Source organism: Toxorhynchites rutilus, chromosome 2 (assembly GCF_029784135.1).
Source record: "Toxorhynchites rutilus septentrionalis strain SRP chromosome 2, ASM2978413v1, whole genome shotgun sequence".
NCBI classification, from domain to species: domain Eukaryota; kingdom Metazoa; phylum Arthropoda; class Insecta; order Diptera; family Culicidae; genus Toxorhynchites; species Toxorhynchites rutilus.
In genome coordinates this window covers 182,121,056-182,139,621 of record NC_073745.1, presented here as the reverse complement: position 1 = coordinate 182,139,621, position 18,566 = coordinate 182,121,056, and the positions used below count along the sequence as shown (strand labels likewise).

Below are 18,566 nucleotides of genomic sequence, written 5' to 3'. Positions count from 1 at the left end.
CAACCCGATATAGTGGTTCTCAGATTTTCGTGGGAAGTGGAAATTTTGTTCTTTGTCGCAAACCATTAGACCTCTATTTTTTATTTTTTTATTAGGGTGACCATTTCCATTTTAGGGTGGTCCGAAAAATCTATTTTTTCCACTTTTTCCAAAAATTCATAACTTTTGAACTACTGAGCCGATTTAAATGATCGACATACCAAATTAAAGCCAATTAGCCAATTAGTTCTTTTTTGAAAAAATACCAGAGTTGTACAAAGTTTAAATTTTGGTTTCGTTATTAATGATTGTATTTGTTTTATATAGTTTTCATGGTCTCGAGACCAAAGAATATTATTTTATATTTTTTGTTTGGAAAGCTGAGATTTTTTACATAACATATCTCGAATCCAGAGAGACCTTTTTTTGTTTTTAAGTTATGATTTTTCAAAGATTACCGTAATTATTCCGTAATTATTCATTGTATTTATTAATTATAGTTTTCATGGTTTTTTTTCACATAACATATCCAAAAATCAGAGGCGTTTTTTTAGTTTTTGAGTTATGATTTTTCAAAGTTAAAATGTTTTTTTTGCGCAGGTAGCTTAATGGGTAGAAAAAAGGAATAGGTATAGTTATCGGTAGAGATCAAGGACAATGAAAAACGTGTATCACCACCCTAACCACCCTAAAATGGAAATGGTCACCCTAACGAAAAAAAGACATTTCTACAATCCGCACACTTTTACAGACGCGGATTTCATTCGGTCAGCTTCACTAGCAAAGTTGTTTTCACCGACGTTAGAAAAAAAACGTCCCCAAAACATTTCTCTTTTGCTATGTATGTACGTATCGAAATTCGCCAATGTCGAATTTTGCTCCCACATTAAAATCTTGAACTAAGCGTTATTCGTAGGTTGTTGATATTCTGTCAGGTTCTGATACTTTGCAATATGTGATGCTCTTCCAGAGATGCAATGGTCAATTAAACAATTGACAGAAAAATGTTCATTTTATAAGTTTAATTATTTTTGCTTTTGATAACAATACCTTTTTTTATAGTGTTGATTATCATAAGAAAAATAACACTCCTGATCATTGGATCTCTTTTGACATTTCATGCAGTCCGCACTACCTAGGCCCCGACCTAAGATAAGATCAGAAAATAGGGGGTCTTTTACGGACCAAATTTCTGTCAGTCGTTCTGGTTTCTGATTGGCTATCGAAATCAGAATTTTGTAAACGAAGTCGATTTTTCAGTGTTGCCAATAAAAATAAATAACGTTAGATTTCTATTGAATTTAGAAATAGTGAATTTAATGAATATTACGATATTTAGTTTGAAGGAAATGTGAAGGAATTATATGCAAGTTTATGTATGTTTTTCCACAATGGAATAAAGTGAACGGCAAAACACTCATTTGTCAATTTAGCGTTAGGTCCCTAATACGTTTTCATATTTCGAAATATAACTTCCATTGCGAAGAAGAAACGGTAAGTCTCATCATTCACTAGGCAGATGGGAGAGTTGTTAGCTCTAGCTCGTAAATATAAAAATGAGTGGGTTATATCTATGATATAACCGCAAGGTTGACGTGGAACTACCTTAGCTTAGCAATCATTCGTTTGTATTGATTAAATTCTTGATTGGATGAAACAGTTTCCAAATTCAATTGAGTTCAATATATTTGCTCTGTGAGTGAAAAAAATGAACAAATGCCGTGTAAAGTCAATTCATTTATTGTGATTGATTGTTCTTCGTTACAAGTAAATTTAATGACGGACCTTTTACGTTTGGTATGATGACTAGTACAAAATATATGTACGGAAGAATTATCAAACGTTTGATGAACCAGCCTAAGGCTGAAAATCTTTCCAATAAAGACAAAAAAAATTATCAAACGATTATTTTATTTTACATTTCCCTCTGAAGTTTACATCCCAAAAGTGTACATACTTCTCGAATCTCGAATTTGCTTGAAACTGGGAAGTTCATTCGCTTCTAGTGTCTGCACGATTTTCCCAGGTTCCTAAGTTTAGAAGATCATGTTAGGACAGACATATTCCACTCTGCACAAAGGCAAGTGAGGACAAAAGTACTCGCAGTTTGCATTTATTTGCAGAGCCGATTTCCCCAGAAACCTCGTTTTTGAAGTCTGTGTTAGGAAAACACATTTCAATCGGAACAAAAATACCCCCCATTTGTATGAATTAGCAATGCCGATTTCCCCACGCTCCATGGATTTGAAGTCTGTGTTAGGGAAACACATTCCAGTCGGAACAAAAATACCCCCGACTTGCATGAATTTGAAATACCGATTTCTCCAGGCACCTTGGTTTAGAAATCTCTATTAGGGAACACATTTCGGTGGGAACAAAAGCTCCCCCTACTTTCGTGTGTTCTTCTTCTTCTTTTTGGCTTTAAGAGGATTTAAACTTTTCAGTTCACTCGCCTCTAGGCTCTTTCGTGTGTTTGCAATGCCGATTTCGCTGCTTGGTTTTAAAGTCTGTGTTAGGGAACATTTTTCGATGAGAACAAAAGTCCCCCTACTTTCATGTATTTGCAATGCCGATTTCCCCAAGGCTGCTTGGTTTTGATGGCTGTGTTAGGGAAACCGTAAATCGGGCCAATCAAAACGATGCAGTTAGGGCGTTTAGATAACGCCTAATATTTTACAGTTATTCAATTGTTTATCTAATGAAAAACAACATTTTGTTAGTTGCGATAGATGCGTAGAAATATTCCCTATCAAGTGATGCAAACATCTCTCCTATCCAGTACGAAATGTTCGTGCTATAAGCATTCGAAATCTTTCATTTTTTCCTGCATGTTCTGTGTTAAGGTTTTCATTTTACCCTCCATATATTCCGGTTAGACGTAGTCCCACGTCAAAAAAAGAGATGGTCGATACTATCCAGGTTGTGTTTTGCTGACTATCAATTGTTACACTGCTGACATGTTTTTTCCGTTGACTTATCTTGATGATTTTTTTTATCCCAACATTTTATTTTTATTAGGCTCATTAAGCAATTCAGCTGTAACAGAGCCGAATTCATTCGTGTACATTTTTCATCTTAATATAACTTTTGTTATATATTACACTGTTACCAATATTAGGCGTAAGAGTATCGCTATCTATCGATAAACATTTGTTTTTTTTATCTATTACACAGTAGCCGTTTAGGCTTAAGAGAATTCCTATTCTATCGATGCACAACACATGTCGCCCTATTGTTTGAATGTTCACAGTTGGGCTGTTCACAGTGGGACTGTTGATATGGGGCTTCCATTGTTGCGTTATTAATAGTGCCAATTACCGATGCAGTAGACCGAAAATGTGAGCGGTAAGGGACTGGGATTACCGACACATGATGATTGTTGCGTGGACATAGTAGCTAGAATAACACACAAAAATGGTCAGTTGAGAGGCCCTGAGTTATTAGCTCATGATCGTTCGCTTAGTAGCGGATACGCAACCAATTAGGCTACGAAAACCCCTATCTTGATGATGTAAAGAGTTATATAAAACATCGAATTTTGTCGACGGTGTACTCATAGTCGAATTCAATATTCATGTCATCCATATTATCACTAATGCCGATGTCGATGCTGCTTCACTGTCCATCAATTCCTGGGTTGAACATTCTTCTCACCGCTTTGATAGCAAGTCCATCAATCCAACTTGTGTATCTGCTGTATACGAAGTTCGGTGCTACGGTCATGTGTTGCGAAAAAGTCACAATTTTTAAGTTGTTCCTGAATTGCAATGGAGTTGAGAGTTTTGCACAGAGAAAAGACTCTCCAGACAATCTTGGACGAGTTGTTATAGATATCATTATTACATTATAGATGTGGGTTTTTAAAAGACTTATTTTATCTTTTTAGAACATTGCCTAATTGAAAATATGCTAAATCATTAAATTCGTACCAACCAAATGTTAAATGATTCATAAAAAAGTCGGGTGGGTAATGTCGGGGACATAACCGGAGTGACGTAGGACTATACAAAGGGGACAGCTTTTGTTAAATATATATTTTAAATATATTGTTTTATTTCCTTCTCCTATGTGAATACCTACCTATCTACCTGAAAAATGGATTAGTTTACTGTTTACTCTTTATGAATATGTTGATGGTTCTGAAAAGAACCTTTGGTGTTGTGTTTTTGTTATCACTCGATATTCCCATCTTGTTCGGTTAAACCTTCCTGTTTAGCTATTGCGTTTGCCACTTGCCACAGCTTTCACAGTTGGAAAATTTATTCCCATCCAGCTTGTGACATATTGTTCAGTAAATTACATTTAATGCGACGTGCCGGAGAAACACTTTACCACTCACTGAAACTAATTGTTGCCTTGATGAGCGCCGAACCGAAGCTGCTCTGTTCTTGATGCGGGTTTTCTGATTGTCGTGAGCAGCTTTGCAAGCCAACTCGAGCACTCCGACGACCGAAACTCTATAATCGCTGTTAGGTATACTGGTGCTCCGGCACCAATCCGTTCGGCCTAGTTACCCTGCACGGTTCGAGTGAGACTTTGCCTTTCCTTAACTTGTCCTCCTTTGTTACGTCCACGATGCCGATGCCGTACAACCACACGGGTTTACGGTTTGAAAGAAAATAAGATATTTTTTTGGGGTCCGCGTGTTTTATACTCTAGCGGTACACACTCACAGGATAGAGACAAATCGGCAGACTCAGCCAGAGGGGCGAGTCCAACGAGACGAACGAATGAGCGTTAAAAGGGAGCGATTGCAAAAAATACATTTATTACGATTTGTTCGCTCGTTGGATTCACATGCAGGCTAAAAAGGGTCCTTTTCAGGATCACAAAATTATCTTCAATCTAAAGAGTTTATTGTTTTGTTATCACTCGATATCCCCATCTTGTTCGGCTAAACCTTCCTGTTAAGCGATTTGTTGCCACTCGCCACAGCTTTCACAGTTGGAAAATTTCTTCCCATCCAGCTTTGTGACATGTTGTACAGTAAATTACATTCAATGCGACGTGCCGAAGCGCCACTCAGTGTCGCATTGGAGGCGATTTTAACCTGTAATGGAACATTTGCGATGACAGTGGACAGTGTCGACTTTCAATGTGGGGTCATAATTTGGATCTCTATGTACACAAATGTCCAACTAAATAAGTCGCATTACATGTCCGTCCAATTAGCTAAATGTCGAACTAATTGTAAATTACTGTACTTTCAATCTGGAAACAATTTAAGAATTGGTGAAAATTGAATAATCAGGAAAGTCCCCAACTATCAATAAGCTCAGAACAACTGCCAAATTCACATACTCGTCAGATCCTGGCAAACAAATTAAGAAAAAATCAATTTGTGTTTTATTATTATTTTGGATAATGTTTTAGAAAGCATTGAACTGTATTTCCTAAACTCTTTTTTGGAAGGTTTAATGGCCCTGAAAAGCGCCTTGTTTTATGGAATGGTTCCAATTTAGAAAACTTTGTACTCGTGGTTTTGAAAAAAAACCATTTCGAACGCCCTCGATGCCGCCTTGTTCTGGATTTGCCACCAAAGCAGTTTGTATAAAGAACAAACTTTTTTCTTCTGCTACCTGATGCCGTTTTGCGATTGCGTTTGCCACTCGCCACTCGTTGCAACTGCCTGTTGTCTTGATGTCCACCGAACCGAATGTGTTCTGTTCCGAATGCGGGTTTTCTTATCGTCGCGAGCAGCTTTGCCAGCCAACTCGATCACTTCGGCGGCCGAAACTATATAACGCCGACTAGGTGGACTGGTGCACTGGTACTAACGCGCTCGGCCTAGCTACCCTTGCGGGGAACTCCAGATCAACACGGTTCGAGCGGGATTTTGCCTTTCCCTTCACTTTTCCTCCTTTACCATGTCCAGACATGGCTGCTTGGGTTGGTTTGTTGATGTGTTGTGATGCGAACCGATGTGGTGTACGGTTTGAATGAGAATGATCGTTGCGGCAGCGGAGCGGGGATTTTTAAGCTGACTGGCTGGCTCGAGAATTACGCATGTGTGAGACTGCGACCAATGTTTCGTTCATTTTTTTCTTTTTCCTTTCCAATCGTGCTTCATTCTATTTCACTGCTGCTCTGGTTGCCCGTTTTGGTCGGTACGATTTGAGGAGCACAAAATGGACCAATCAAAAATGGGCACATAGTGCATTTTGACAATGCTTGATATTTCACAATTATTTAATTATTTATCTCAAGAAAAATGAAATGTTATTCGTTATGATAGATGCGTAGATATATTTCCTATCAATTGATGCAAAAACCTTTGCGATCTATTGAGAAATGCTCGAGTAATAAGCGTTCCAAATCTTGCATTTTTTCCTACTTGTTCAGTGCCTAGATTTCCATTTCACCCCCTATATCTTCCGGTTAGACGTAGTCCTACGTCAAAACAGAAATTAAAAAAAATTAAAAGGGTTGTATCTAGGACACGACCGCATTTTCGAAGTAGAACCACGAAATTATGTTATCTAATCCGCTTGTTTTGACGTGAGACTACGAGTGTGTAGTGAATGTAGATGAAATTGCATTGCCGTTTCGCAATGTCTTCCATTCTTGCATCGAGCATCGAATCAACATTAGGTATGGGTGATGTCCGCTCGTTGTGTTTTACTTACTTACTTCTCGCTCGCAACTGTGGTTTCGTTCCATTCCATCAATAGAAAGAAACTCTTCCCCATACTCCTCCTTCCCTTGTCTTTCCCGACAGGAAAAGAATCCATTCTCGCTCGATGTCCGCCAGCAACGATGTTGCTCCGATGACCGCCAGACGAGAAGTGGTGTGGGTTCAAATCGTGGATGGCTTATTAATACCAACTAAGTTGGAAACAGGCAGGAACTAATGTATTAGTTGTTCATTATTCACGGTACGGGTGCGAAAAGCACACAAATCGGCAGAACAAATGTATGGGAAAATGGGAATGCTTCCAGTTTTCATTAATTTAAAACGTTTAGGGATTAGGGAATTGTAATGTATAGCATATCAAACAAATCTTAGAGGATTTCCAATTCGATTGGTATGCAAATCATCAGAATCCGTTCGCTGTGAAAATAGTTATTAACGTTAACTTTATTTCATAAAAACGTGGCCTGTTTTCTGATTTGGCACTCTTCCTGAAAGACGTAATTCTACGTAAAAAATCCGAAATTTTATAATATTTGGCAACTCTGGCATCTTCATGTCATGGCTTCGTTTTTGAACGACGAAGAAGAGTAAGAAGCCAGTTGTCTGATCTTACCTTAGGCCCCGACCAGCTAATGGACAACGTCATCTTTATTTGACCAAAGATTACACTTTTCTTATTTCGCACAATATATAATATATATTTTTTTTCTTACAGATAATATTACTTGCATGTTTTATTTATCCTCGTCGCCAATGTAATATCGATGGTTTTCGGATAAAACGGATAAATCATAAATTACACGCACAAGTCCGACGCTGAATTGTTCACTCATACGACACGCTTTAGGCTAAGGTTACATTGGCTCGGAGTACGCACGAAAACTTGATTGTGCGATAACTGACGAAGAGAAACAAACAATTTTGTTCGACAGAAGCTGGCGAATTCGAACGGAGCAAGTGGGAAGCAATGTAACCACACCAATACAATTCTATGTGGTTGTTTACTTCTCACGATTGTATGCGTTTCGTGCAGCCTTATTTTCGTAAGAAGCTGCAAGCAGTATCACCGTGGCCTTAGGCGGCGGTGACACTGGATGCAGAAAAGTGATCGTACGAATTGTATTCAATAGTGAAAGTAAACAACCACATTGAGTTGTATTGGTGTGGTTACATTGCTTCCCCCTTGCTTCGTTCGAATTCGTCAGCTTCTATCGAACAAAATTGATTGTTTCTATTCGTACAATCAAATTTTCGTGCGTACTCCTATCCAAAGTAACCTTAGGCGGCGGTGACACTGGATGCAGAAAAGTGGTCGTACGAATTGTATGCAATAGTGAAAGTAAACAACCACATTGAGTTGTATTGGTGTGGTTACATTGCTTCCCCCTTGCTTCGTTCGAACTCGTCAGCTTCTATCGAACAAAATTGATTGTTTCTATTCGTACAATCGAATTTTCGTGCGTACTCCTATCCAAAGTAACCTTAGGCGGCGGTGACACTGGATGCAGAAAAGTGATCGTACGAATTGTATTCAATAGTGAATGTTAACAACCACATTGAGTTGTATTGGTGTGGTTACATTGCTTTCCCCTTGCTTCGTTCGAATTCGTCAGCTTCTATCGAACAAAATTGATTGTTTCTATTCGTACAATCAAATTTTCGTGCGTACTCCTATCCAAAGTAACCTTAGGCGGCGGTGACACTGGATGCAGAAAAGTGGTCGTACGAATTGTATGCAATAGTGAAAGTAAACAACCACATTGAGTTGTATTGGTGTGGTTACATTGCTTCCCCCTTGCTTCGTTCGAACTCGTCAGCTTCTATCGAACAAAATTGATTGTTTCTATTCGTACAATCGAATTTTCGTGCGTACTCCTATCCAAAGTAACCTTAGGCGGCGGTGACACTGGATGCAGAAAAGTGATCGTACGAATTGTATTCAATAGTGAATGTTAACAACCACATTGAGTTGTATTGGTGTGGTTACATTGCTTCCCCCTTGCTTCGTTCGAATTCGTCAGCTTCTATCGAACAAAATTGATTGTTTTTATTCGTACAATCAAATTTTCGTGCGTACTCCTATCCAAAGTAACCTTAGGCGGCGGTGACACTGGATGCAGAAAAGTGGTCGTACGAATTGTATGCAATAGTGAAAGTAAACAACCACATTGAGTTGTATTGGTGTGGTTACATTGCTTCCCCCTTGCTTCGTTCGAACTCGTCAGCTTCAATCGAACAAAATTGATTGTTTCTATTCGTACAATCGAATTTTCATGCGTACTCCTATCCAAAGTAACCTTAGGCGGCGGTGACACTGGATGCAGAAAAGTGGTCGTACGAATTGTATGCAATAGTGAAAGTAAACAACCACATTGAGTTGTATTGGTGTGGTTACATTGCTTCCCCCTTGCTTCGTTCGAACTCGTCAGCTTCAATCGAACAAAATTATTTGTTTCTATTCGTACAATCGAATTTTCATGCGTACTCCTATCCAAAGTAACCTTACCCTTAGCCTTATCCAGTCTACTCAGTTCTGTATCATTATTAAAGCCACTGCTAAAACTATGTTTGCTTCTTCTGGGACGGTCCACTGTAAATATTTTCTAATCTGAGCAAAGTGGGCCAATTGCATGATACCACACATCTGACGGTTCCGATGGGTTCTAGATGGTTTAGTGAATCTCCCAACTGAGTGATACTGTTGTGCTGTGCCGATATCCTTTTTCATGTGCTGTGTCGATATTTTTTTTTTCTTTATTACAGTGATTTTCAACACATTTCGGCTGGTTCGTCACTTTTACTTCCATTTTTGGAAGAAAGTTGGGAGTGAGAATTGAACTCGTGATCTTTGCGTGAGAGGTATGGATGTTACCACTACGCCAGATCGCCTCCTCGTGTGTCGATATCCCTATCCCACGCTAGAACATATGTTTTCCATAAAACACAAATGAATAACGAAACACATTAACGTCACCAATTCTCAAATCATACTCACCCGTAGTGACAAACCTCTTTCCTCGAATCAAGCCATTAATACTTCCTATCCAATTTGTAACGCGTGAAGCTCTAAGTGCTAATTGTACACAGTGCAATTCTACATCGCATTGCACCTCTGACTCTCATCTGTTTACTATTAACGAACGACACTCACCAGCGCATATCGTAAATATATCCATCACTCTCCAATTAGCATGACACTCTTTTTTGGTTAATTATGAATCGCCTATTATGTACACTAGGTTAAGAACTTTTTCTGTAAGTAAAGGAGGCAAAAAAAGGCAATTATGTTTCAAACTCCAAACAGTGTACATCTCCGAATCTGATATTTATGTCCTGTGCTTGAATCCTTATCAGCACTGTTGGTAGACTTAGTTGTTTAACCCTCTCGTACCCGCGTGCAAAATCGTAACACGTATACTCGCGCACGGTGTCACAGACCGAAAATTAAACTTCTCTGTAATGTTGCCATTGTGCATTTTTCAGGATTATTTGGCATTTATTTGAAGAAGAAGGTATGATTGAATGAAAAAACTCAAAAATATGTTTTCTTCGTCTTTATTACATTTAATAGTCATCTAATTCAACCTCATCAAAACAGAGTAATTTTTGATACTCCAACACAAATAACGAAATTCGAATTTTTCACTGTTAATAATTAAAAGTAAGCAACTGAATATAATTAATGGAAGTATAAAGAGCTATAAAATAACATAAAAAAGTATTAATCGATTGTGGTTTCATTGGAGTAAGAATCGGAACGTAGCATAACTGCATGCTCGAAGCACACATATTTTTTTACATTTCATGCAGTTGTTGCGTGTTTTTTGGTTTTTTTTTTATCAAAGAGAAATACATTCGTACTCTAGATAATTACCAGATTATGAAGGTTCTGGAATATAAAGTTTGCATATTTCTAATATTATTTGTCTCTGTATTCTTGGTAAACTGAGAATTAATGCCTTTTTTAGATGGGGCATAAAAAGATTATATAAAAGGATTTCTAGGAACTTCCTTTCTTTTTCTTGTTTTCTTGTAGATATTGTCCATTATAAATAATATCGCCGAAACTGTAATTCTTAAAAATTACTATAAGCCACCGATTAGTTTATAGTCTACTGTTGACAATTCTTCCGCAAGTGAAATTCTTTCACAAGTGTGTATATGTATGACCATTATATTTAGCGAATCAAACATTCATATTTTGCTTTTGAACGTATGAATCTAACGACGAATAGTAAATATATGGATCCGTTCAATCCAGCTACAAAAGGGACTGAAATCAAATGAGAAAAGTCCGGTAATGATCTTATACATTGTATTCAATAAATATTCCGCGCCGCTAACATTAATTTATACGTTTCATTCAACAATATTCTAGAATATGAAAATGGCACTTGTCCAAAAAAGTTACTCCTATAGTCGCGTCGGTGTGTCAGACCGAAAGTGTTAAAAAGTGGTACACGTCCCCATTGTACCAACACATGCGATACGCTAAACGATGACGAACGACGAATAACGAAGCTAGAGAGAATCGCAAAGTCGTAGTGTTGATATTTTCTGAGAAATTAACGAATTATTAATTTCTCGGTCTGACAGACCAATGCGCGAGTATAGGAGTGTTAATGGTTCTTTTCATCCTCAACATCAGTTGTCGAATTATCGCCGTCGCTGAACCCTTCCTTGCAACCAGAATTTTAATTAGTAAGAGTTCGAGTAGAATCCAAAAAAAATAACTGTGAATCGCTAGGACTCGTTAATTTTTTTTACTCCCTTTTCCAGTAATGTAAGCCAACTTGATATTTATTGTATACAAAGAAAATATTTATAAAATTGACTAGAAAGTCGTCACATATCATAAAGCATTCGAAAACGAACCACTTTTGGGATATTTCCTTATTTTGTAACAGTCAGTCCTACTGTTCAACGTTTTTCCAACGAAAAGCTCAACGTCAGCCTCTAGGGACCTATACGGGGCTTAACATATTGAATGAAAAACACTTATTTGCAGGTGGTGAAAAAATATCGTACGAAAACTGTTTTTGAAGAAAATTTTATATTAGAATGAAAAGTTCTATTAAAAATGTCGAAAAAAAATAAAGAAAAATAGTTAAATAAAAGTCAGGAATGCGTGTTTCAAATAATTGAATAACATTGTGTAGAAATTTTAATTCAAATTTTAATACTTTTTTTTAAAACTAATCTGGTAGAAATTACACTATTGAATTTGGAACCCAAATAATGTACCCAAATTAAAAGTCGCCACTAGATTTGGACACTGTACCACTATCATCGCGAATTAGCACGCGAAAAATTTGCAATTCACGACAGAAAACGCGCGTTGTAAACAATTGTAAAACAAGCTTTACAAAAACTAAACGCCACAAACCGCAGTTTGTCAGATAATGACATTTGTTGTGAAACATTGTTGGCCACAAATATTTATTTTATCACCTCTATCCATGTTTATATTATCAGTGAAGTTTGATTACAATCAAATTATATTTTACCACATGCAATATTAGAATGATATTTTTGGTGGAAAATCCTGGGAGCTATCAAAATCGACTATTCTATTGTCAGTCTACTGAATGTCCTTGAGTGATGTTTGATTCGCGATAGAGGAAAGCAGTGCTATTTAGAAACTTAGTATTTTATTTTAATTCACTGCATCGAATAATGGATAATAATGATCAGTCGGAATCGATAGTGCTTTACGCCCCAGAAACCAAAGCAGCGGTTGCAGTTCCACGGTCGCAAAAAACGGTGAGATAATTAAGTTAATCATAATCAAGCTTGTCACATGAATGCTCAAAATCTAGCATTGAAAAAAACATTAATCAACTAATTTGGCGATAAAGATTGAATGAACAGTTTTGAATGGTGACTGTAATTATCTTGTGGGACACATTTGCTGATAAAACGAGGAGCTGAAACTGATTGTATTCCAATCACACAATGAGTGTCGATCATTGTTTTCGAGAAGTTGTGCTCTCGGATTTCAACGTTTTACTGCAAGTGGAAATTAGAGAGTTGGAGAATGACCTCGGATGTCCCAACGAATGTGCGTGAAATCTGAAAAATATTTTTCTATTATTTGGAATTTATAGTTTCGGACTCATATCACAAAACAGACAAGCAACGAGTTAGATTTGAAAGATCAGATTATACGAAAAATAGAAATAGGACTGAGTTGCATGCTTTAGGAGACCAGAGAACATTTGAAACTTAGGTCGGTTTGTCGAATGTTTGTTCAATACCATCTACTGGAGTGTATCGGACTTATTGCTATGAAATCGGAATGGTGCAATCAGCAAGTTTTCACAGTTCGTTGGAACGATAAGGGTGTTTTAGGCTAAATTCGGAAGGAGATGTTTTGGACAATTAAAGTTAACAATAAATAATTAGATTGTCGAACGATTACCAATCAAATAACAATATGTAGACCAAGGCAATTTCATTCAACCAGACGCAAATCTTTCGTTCTTTTTTATGTTGCAAAAATCAGCATTCAATTATGCTTTCATAAGGTACAATAGACCTACATCGGACTCCAAAATCTCAACCAACCAATATAAAGCATTACAAAATAGACGAAAGCAATCAAAATTTGCTGGAATGTCAGAGTATTTCCCAAGGACGGAATTACACTCGACAAAAAGTAGAGTAACAGAGTGCGAAGTCGGATATTTTTAGTGATTTTTGACATTCTGTAACTTCGTCAAAAATCAATGCAAATCGATGGGATGCACATCATTTTGGAGCTACAACAGGTATTAGAATTTTTTATGTATATATTTTTATCTTGTAGGTGTAGTGAGTAACAATATCGGGAAGAAATAAAAAATCGATTTTTCTTTGTTTTTCCAAGAATATTCTTTTTTTTTATTTTTATCTGTATTATAGTGATTTTCAACTCATTTGGCTGGTTCGTCACATTTTACTTCCATTTTTGGAAGAACGTCGGGAGTGAGAATTGAACTCGTGACCTTTAGCGTGAGAGGCATGGATGTTACCACTACGCCAGATCGCCTCCTACAAGAATATTCTGGACTAACACAATTTTTTGCTAACGAACTCAACAGCAAATCCAATTGACCTTATCAACCAGCATTCATTTGGTTCCAAGAACATTCCAGTAGGATCTTCCCACACAGAGATATTTCAGCTTGGATGAAAAATTACCCCTTCGTCTTTGATGATGAATAAATAACCAGCGTACCGCAAATCGATAGGCAGTTTCAAAGTTTGGAGTAAATTGGAGGAGCTTTCAATCGCAAATCGTATCAGAAGCGCAAAATTTTACGCGTCTCTCAGAACGAACGGTTCATTTTTTTCAAAATTGATGCGAAAAATTTAAATAATTTTGTTTTCGTTAAAGTGACAATGAATTGCAGAATTTATTAGAGTTTCCAAGACTACCTTTCGATTTGCGGTGCGATGGTTTTTTATAGGATTATTCATCATCAAAAATGAAGGGGTAATTTTTCATTCAAACTGAAATATCTTTGTATGGGAAGGTCCTACAGGAACGTTCTTGGAACCAAATAAAAACTGGTTGATGAGGTTTATTGGATTTGCTTTAGAGTTGGTTAGCAAAAAAATGTGTTAGTCCAGAATATTCTTGAAAATACAAAGAAAATCTATTTTTCATTTCTTCTCAATATTGTTGCCCACTACACCTACACACACCAAGATAGAAATATTCTAATACCTGAAAGTTGTAGCTTCAAAATGATGCGATACGCGTTGATTTTTCACGAAGACACAGCATGTCAAAAATCACTTTAAATTTCCGACTTCGCACTCTGTTCCTCTAATTTTTTTTGTCGAATGTAGAAAGGTCGAAACTGAAGTCAAATCATGTCCGAAAAAAGTCTCAGCTCGGAAGCGGCGGCCTTTCGCAAGCAAACCTGTGGTCCATCAATTGCCCGGTTAGTTTGAGACACGAGACGATCTTTTAGTTAGGTTAATTTTTGCACTGAAATATAAATGATATATTTCAAAGCAAAACTTCCCATTCTTACCGGAATTTTCAAATGATATATCGGTGAACTATCTTCCACAACAAGAAATATTCCATGCATTAAAGAAATTAGACGGAACTAAAGGACCAGGACCTGACAAAATAGCACCTGTATTTCTGAAGAGCCTGGCTGAGGAACTCACCCTTCCCTTATATTGCATTTTCAATATGTCACTACAAATTGGGATATTCCCAGAAAAATGGAAACAATCTTTTTTGGTACCAATCTTTAAATCAGACGCTAAATCTGACGTACCTAATTACCATTATCTCTTGCATTCCTAAACTATTCGAAGCAATAGTGAATGAAAAAGTCTTCCAACAAGTGAAGACTAGAATAACGTGTATGCAACATGGATTCATCAAAGGCCGCCCAACTGCAACTAATCTGTTGGCATTTGTGACTTCTATTTTGAATGCAATGGAAAATAGTAAACACGTAGAAAATTGGAATGGAACAAGAACTCTTGAACTGGCTCAATTCTCATCTCACAAATCGTGAACAAATTGTTCATTTACAAAATTCTCTCTCAAATCCAGTAAAAGTCACTTCGGGAGTCCCACAAAGCTCTCATCTTGGTCCTCTTCTTTTCATTCTGTACGTTAATGACATCTCCTTCGTTCTCAAGCGTATAAATGTATTTGTGTATGCAGACGTCATGAAGCTTTTTGCGGAAATTGGTAATGAAAACGACATCGTAGCATTCCAAAACGAAATATGTGTTTTCCATAATTGGTGTAATAAAAATCTACTAAAACGGAATGTAAAACAACACAACTTCATTACATTTAGCAGAAAAAATCATGTACCAAATATTGTGATACGTCTCGAAAATCAAAATGTGGAAAAATGTGAAATAGTTAGAGATCTAGGCGTCGTCGTGGACTGTAAACTCACATTCATAGAACACTACAATTCTGTAATCAATCAGGCAAATAATGTGTTAAGTTTTGTCAAACGCTTCTCACATAACTTCCTGGACCAATACACAATAAAGCTCTTATATATTACATATGTATGGCCCATTCTGGAATACTGTAACATCGTTTGGAACCCGTATATGATAGTACATGAAGAACGCATTGAGACAGTCCAGAAACAGTTTCTCTTGTTTGCACTCCATAAGTTGAATTGGACCTCATTTCCACTTCCTGCATATCTGCATGCTCATAAACATCCAAGCACTAAAAGAACGCCATAAATTTGCAATGCTTTCTTTTGTTAATGATCTAATTTCGCAACGAGTAGCTGAATTACTAGAAAAAATAAATTTCTATGTACCTGGGCGTCAACTAAGAACACGCAACTTGTTTCTAACCAAAACACCCAAAACATATTATGCAAACAACGCCCCTATCAATCGCATGATGCGTATATACAATCAGCACTGTGACACAACAATGAATAAAAAACAACTAAAAAAAAACATGTACAGTAGGAATAATATTTAACTTGAGAAAACATTGTAACATTAATATATAAGTATGTAGTCTACATTTGTTTGACGAAAATGAATAAATAAATAAATAAAATAAATGAAAGTATATTGTGGGTTCAACATATTTGTCGCTCTATCAATTAATCAATCAAAATCAGTCAACTGGGTAGTAGTTGCATCCAGCCATGTATTTAAAGAGAACCGCTAGGCATGAAACACTAATGGATGCTTTATCCATGAAATATGTTATTTAAAAAAGGGTGTTTACACCCCTGTTCACAGGAAAATATGCTCATGGTTAATAAAGTGATACGATTCTGGATTGCAGGAGGCACGATGGACATTCTGGTTGATAACGGCCGGCATCTGTACGACATTTGGGGCGGCTATTCCAACTGGTTATAATATTGGAGTAATAAATGCACCAGCCAATGTAAGCATCAAATTCACATTGTCGAATACTGATTTCATTTTGTATTGATCTATTTCCAACGCAGCTTATAAAGGAGTGGTGTAATGACACTATATATGAGGCATACGGGATAACATTCAATGAAAACAGCTTGGACACATTCTGGGCCACGGTTGTTTCTGTATTCCTAGTTGGTGGAATGATAGGCTCACTGGGTGGTGCTTGGTTTGCTGATAAGCTAGGAAGGTATGCCGGAGCAATGTGAAACTACTTTGACGAATGTTAAATTATTGTAATTTGTTGCAGGAAAAAGTCATTTCTCAGTTGTGGTATACTGTTAGTTGTTGGAGGAATTTGTTTTCAATTCTGTCGAGCAGTCGGATCTGTAGAACTGCTTCTGTTTGGGCGGATGGCGGTAGGTCTGGCTGCCGGATTGACAACAAGCACAGTGCCCATGTACTTGACCGAGTTGGCTCCAATCAACTTACGAGGTGCGTTAGGGGTATTCTGCTCAATGGGAGTCACAACTGGAGTAGTGATAGGTCAAGTTATGAGTTTAGAGGAAATTTTCGGAACCGAAGAGCTTTGGCAATTTGCTCTTAGCTTTTATGTGATATTAGTAATTATATTTTTTGTTCCGTACCACTGGCTCCCGGAAAGTCCAAAGTATCTGTACGTAATTAGAGAAAAACGAGACGAGGCAATAAACCAAATAAAAAGACTTGGTGGTAGAAATACCCGAGATGACTACATCAAAGAACAGATTGATGCAATGCGAAGTGAAGATTCGCCTAGCGAAATGTGTGATAGCGACAATGGACAAATACAACCAAATAAATCCAAACAACGAAAAATGTGGTCAGTGCTGACCGACTCGTCTTTGACACTGCCATTAATACTTGTTTGTGCCTTACAAGGAGGACAGCAATTATCCGGAATTAACGCGGTTAGTGTTTCAATTTAGTAGGTGGATCACATTGCTTTCAATAATTTCATCATTGCAGGTATTCTTCTACTCCGTATCAATATTCGAATCAGTTGGTCTTGACCAGAAAAACGCCAAATTAGCAAATCTTGGTGCAGGCTGTCTGAATTTATTTGTAGCTCTCTTCACGCCAATGTTGATGGAAAAATTCAATCGAAGAATTCTTGCACTTCTGTCCTGTTCAATGTGCGCTGTTTTTCTATTTTGTCTGACTTTCGTTGTCTACTTCATCGTGAGTAGAAAGTTTAGATGCATATTCTTAAGAGTGCTAATTCATGATTTTGAAACCAAAACATTTTAGGAGGAAATTAGCTGGTTCTCGTATGCTAGTATAGCAGCGGTTTTGTTGTACATACTTTTCTACCAAATCGGTCTAGGTCCAATACCATATTTTATAGGATCAGGTAGGCACAGTATGCATTTCGAAAAAAATCCTTTACATGTATGTATTTTCAGAACTTTTCGAAGTGGGTCCTCGCTCGGCCGCTATGGCGTTAGGCAGTTTGTCATCGTGGAGCTGCAATTTTCTCGTCGCGATGTCGTTCCTCAATCTGCAGAGTATATGGGGAGCCTTTGTTTTCCTGCCATTCGCTGTTACTTGTGTTTTGCTAGCCATCTTACTTAAGCTGTATTTACCAGAAACTAGAGGACGACACATCTCCTCGATTGTGCCTCTCATATCGAATGGTTTCCGTTCGAAACCGCTGGTGCCTTGGACAGTGCAGTAGAACTATCGTGTCCACTCATATTGTTAACAGCACCAACCTGCTCAAATCGAAACGAACAAGCAACTCAATAAAGTTTTTTTTAAATAAATTTAAAAAAATATCTTCGAATATCTTCATTCAGTTCGTGTTCTGATCTCTTAGAATACAGACGTTTCTGTCTTTTGTAGGGGTAATCCCATGCGTGTATTTCCCTTCCCCAGCTCTTCTTTAAGAAAATGTTCCTCCAATTCCTTATTTCAAATTATGACCTCATGGAAAATATTGACTGGAGAAAATTTGCGGAAATAATATCGTTTCGATGCATGAGCTCCTTCTCGAAGAGTATAATTTTATTTCATGTTTGATTTACGACAGCGCACTTCATGC

The 18,566-nt window shown here is 37.3% G+C and overlaps 1 protein-coding gene across 2 annotated transcripts; it reads left to right on the top strand.

Annotated features, from left to right (window-relative positions):
- Positions 1-12,005: 12,005 nt before the first annotated feature.
- On the top strand, positions 12,006-18,290 carry LOC129770770 (solute carrier family 2, facilitated glucose transporter member 1-like). Of its 2 annotated transcripts, none has more exons than XM_055773825.1 (7): positions 12,006-12,376; positions 16,404-16,508; positions 16,573-16,733; positions 16,794-17,433; positions 17,492-17,704; positions 17,774-17,876; positions 17,929-18,290. In XM_055773825.1, the coding sequence occupies exons 1-7, from the start codon at positions 12,290-12,292 to the stop codon at positions 18,198-18,200; spliced, it is 1,581 nt and encodes a 526-aa protein (XP_055629800.1). In that variant the 5' UTR covers positions 12,006-12,289; the 3' UTR covers positions 18,201-18,290. The 2 variants fall into 2 exon arrangements, with proteins under 2 accessions (XP_055629800.1, XP_055629802.1); XM_055773827.1 differs by lacking the exon at positions 12,006-12,376 and adding an exon at positions 12,496-12,674.
- Positions 18,291-18,566: the final 276 nt, after the last annotated feature.

Excerpts from the sequence above, each read along its gene's own strand:
- LOC129770770 (XM_055773825.1), top strand. The coding sequence starts at position 12,290 with ATGGATAATAATGATCAGTCGGAATCGATAGTGCTTTACGCCCCAGAA. Across the intron at positions 17,434-17,491 it reads AATTATCCGGAATTAACGCG|GTATTCTTCTACTCCGTATC; the intron begins GTTAGTGTTTCA and ends TCATCATTGCAG. Across the intron at positions 17,705-17,773 it reads CTTTCGTTGTCTACTTCATC|GAGGAAATTAGCTGGTTCTC; the intron begins GTGAGTAGAAAG and ends AAAACATTTTAG.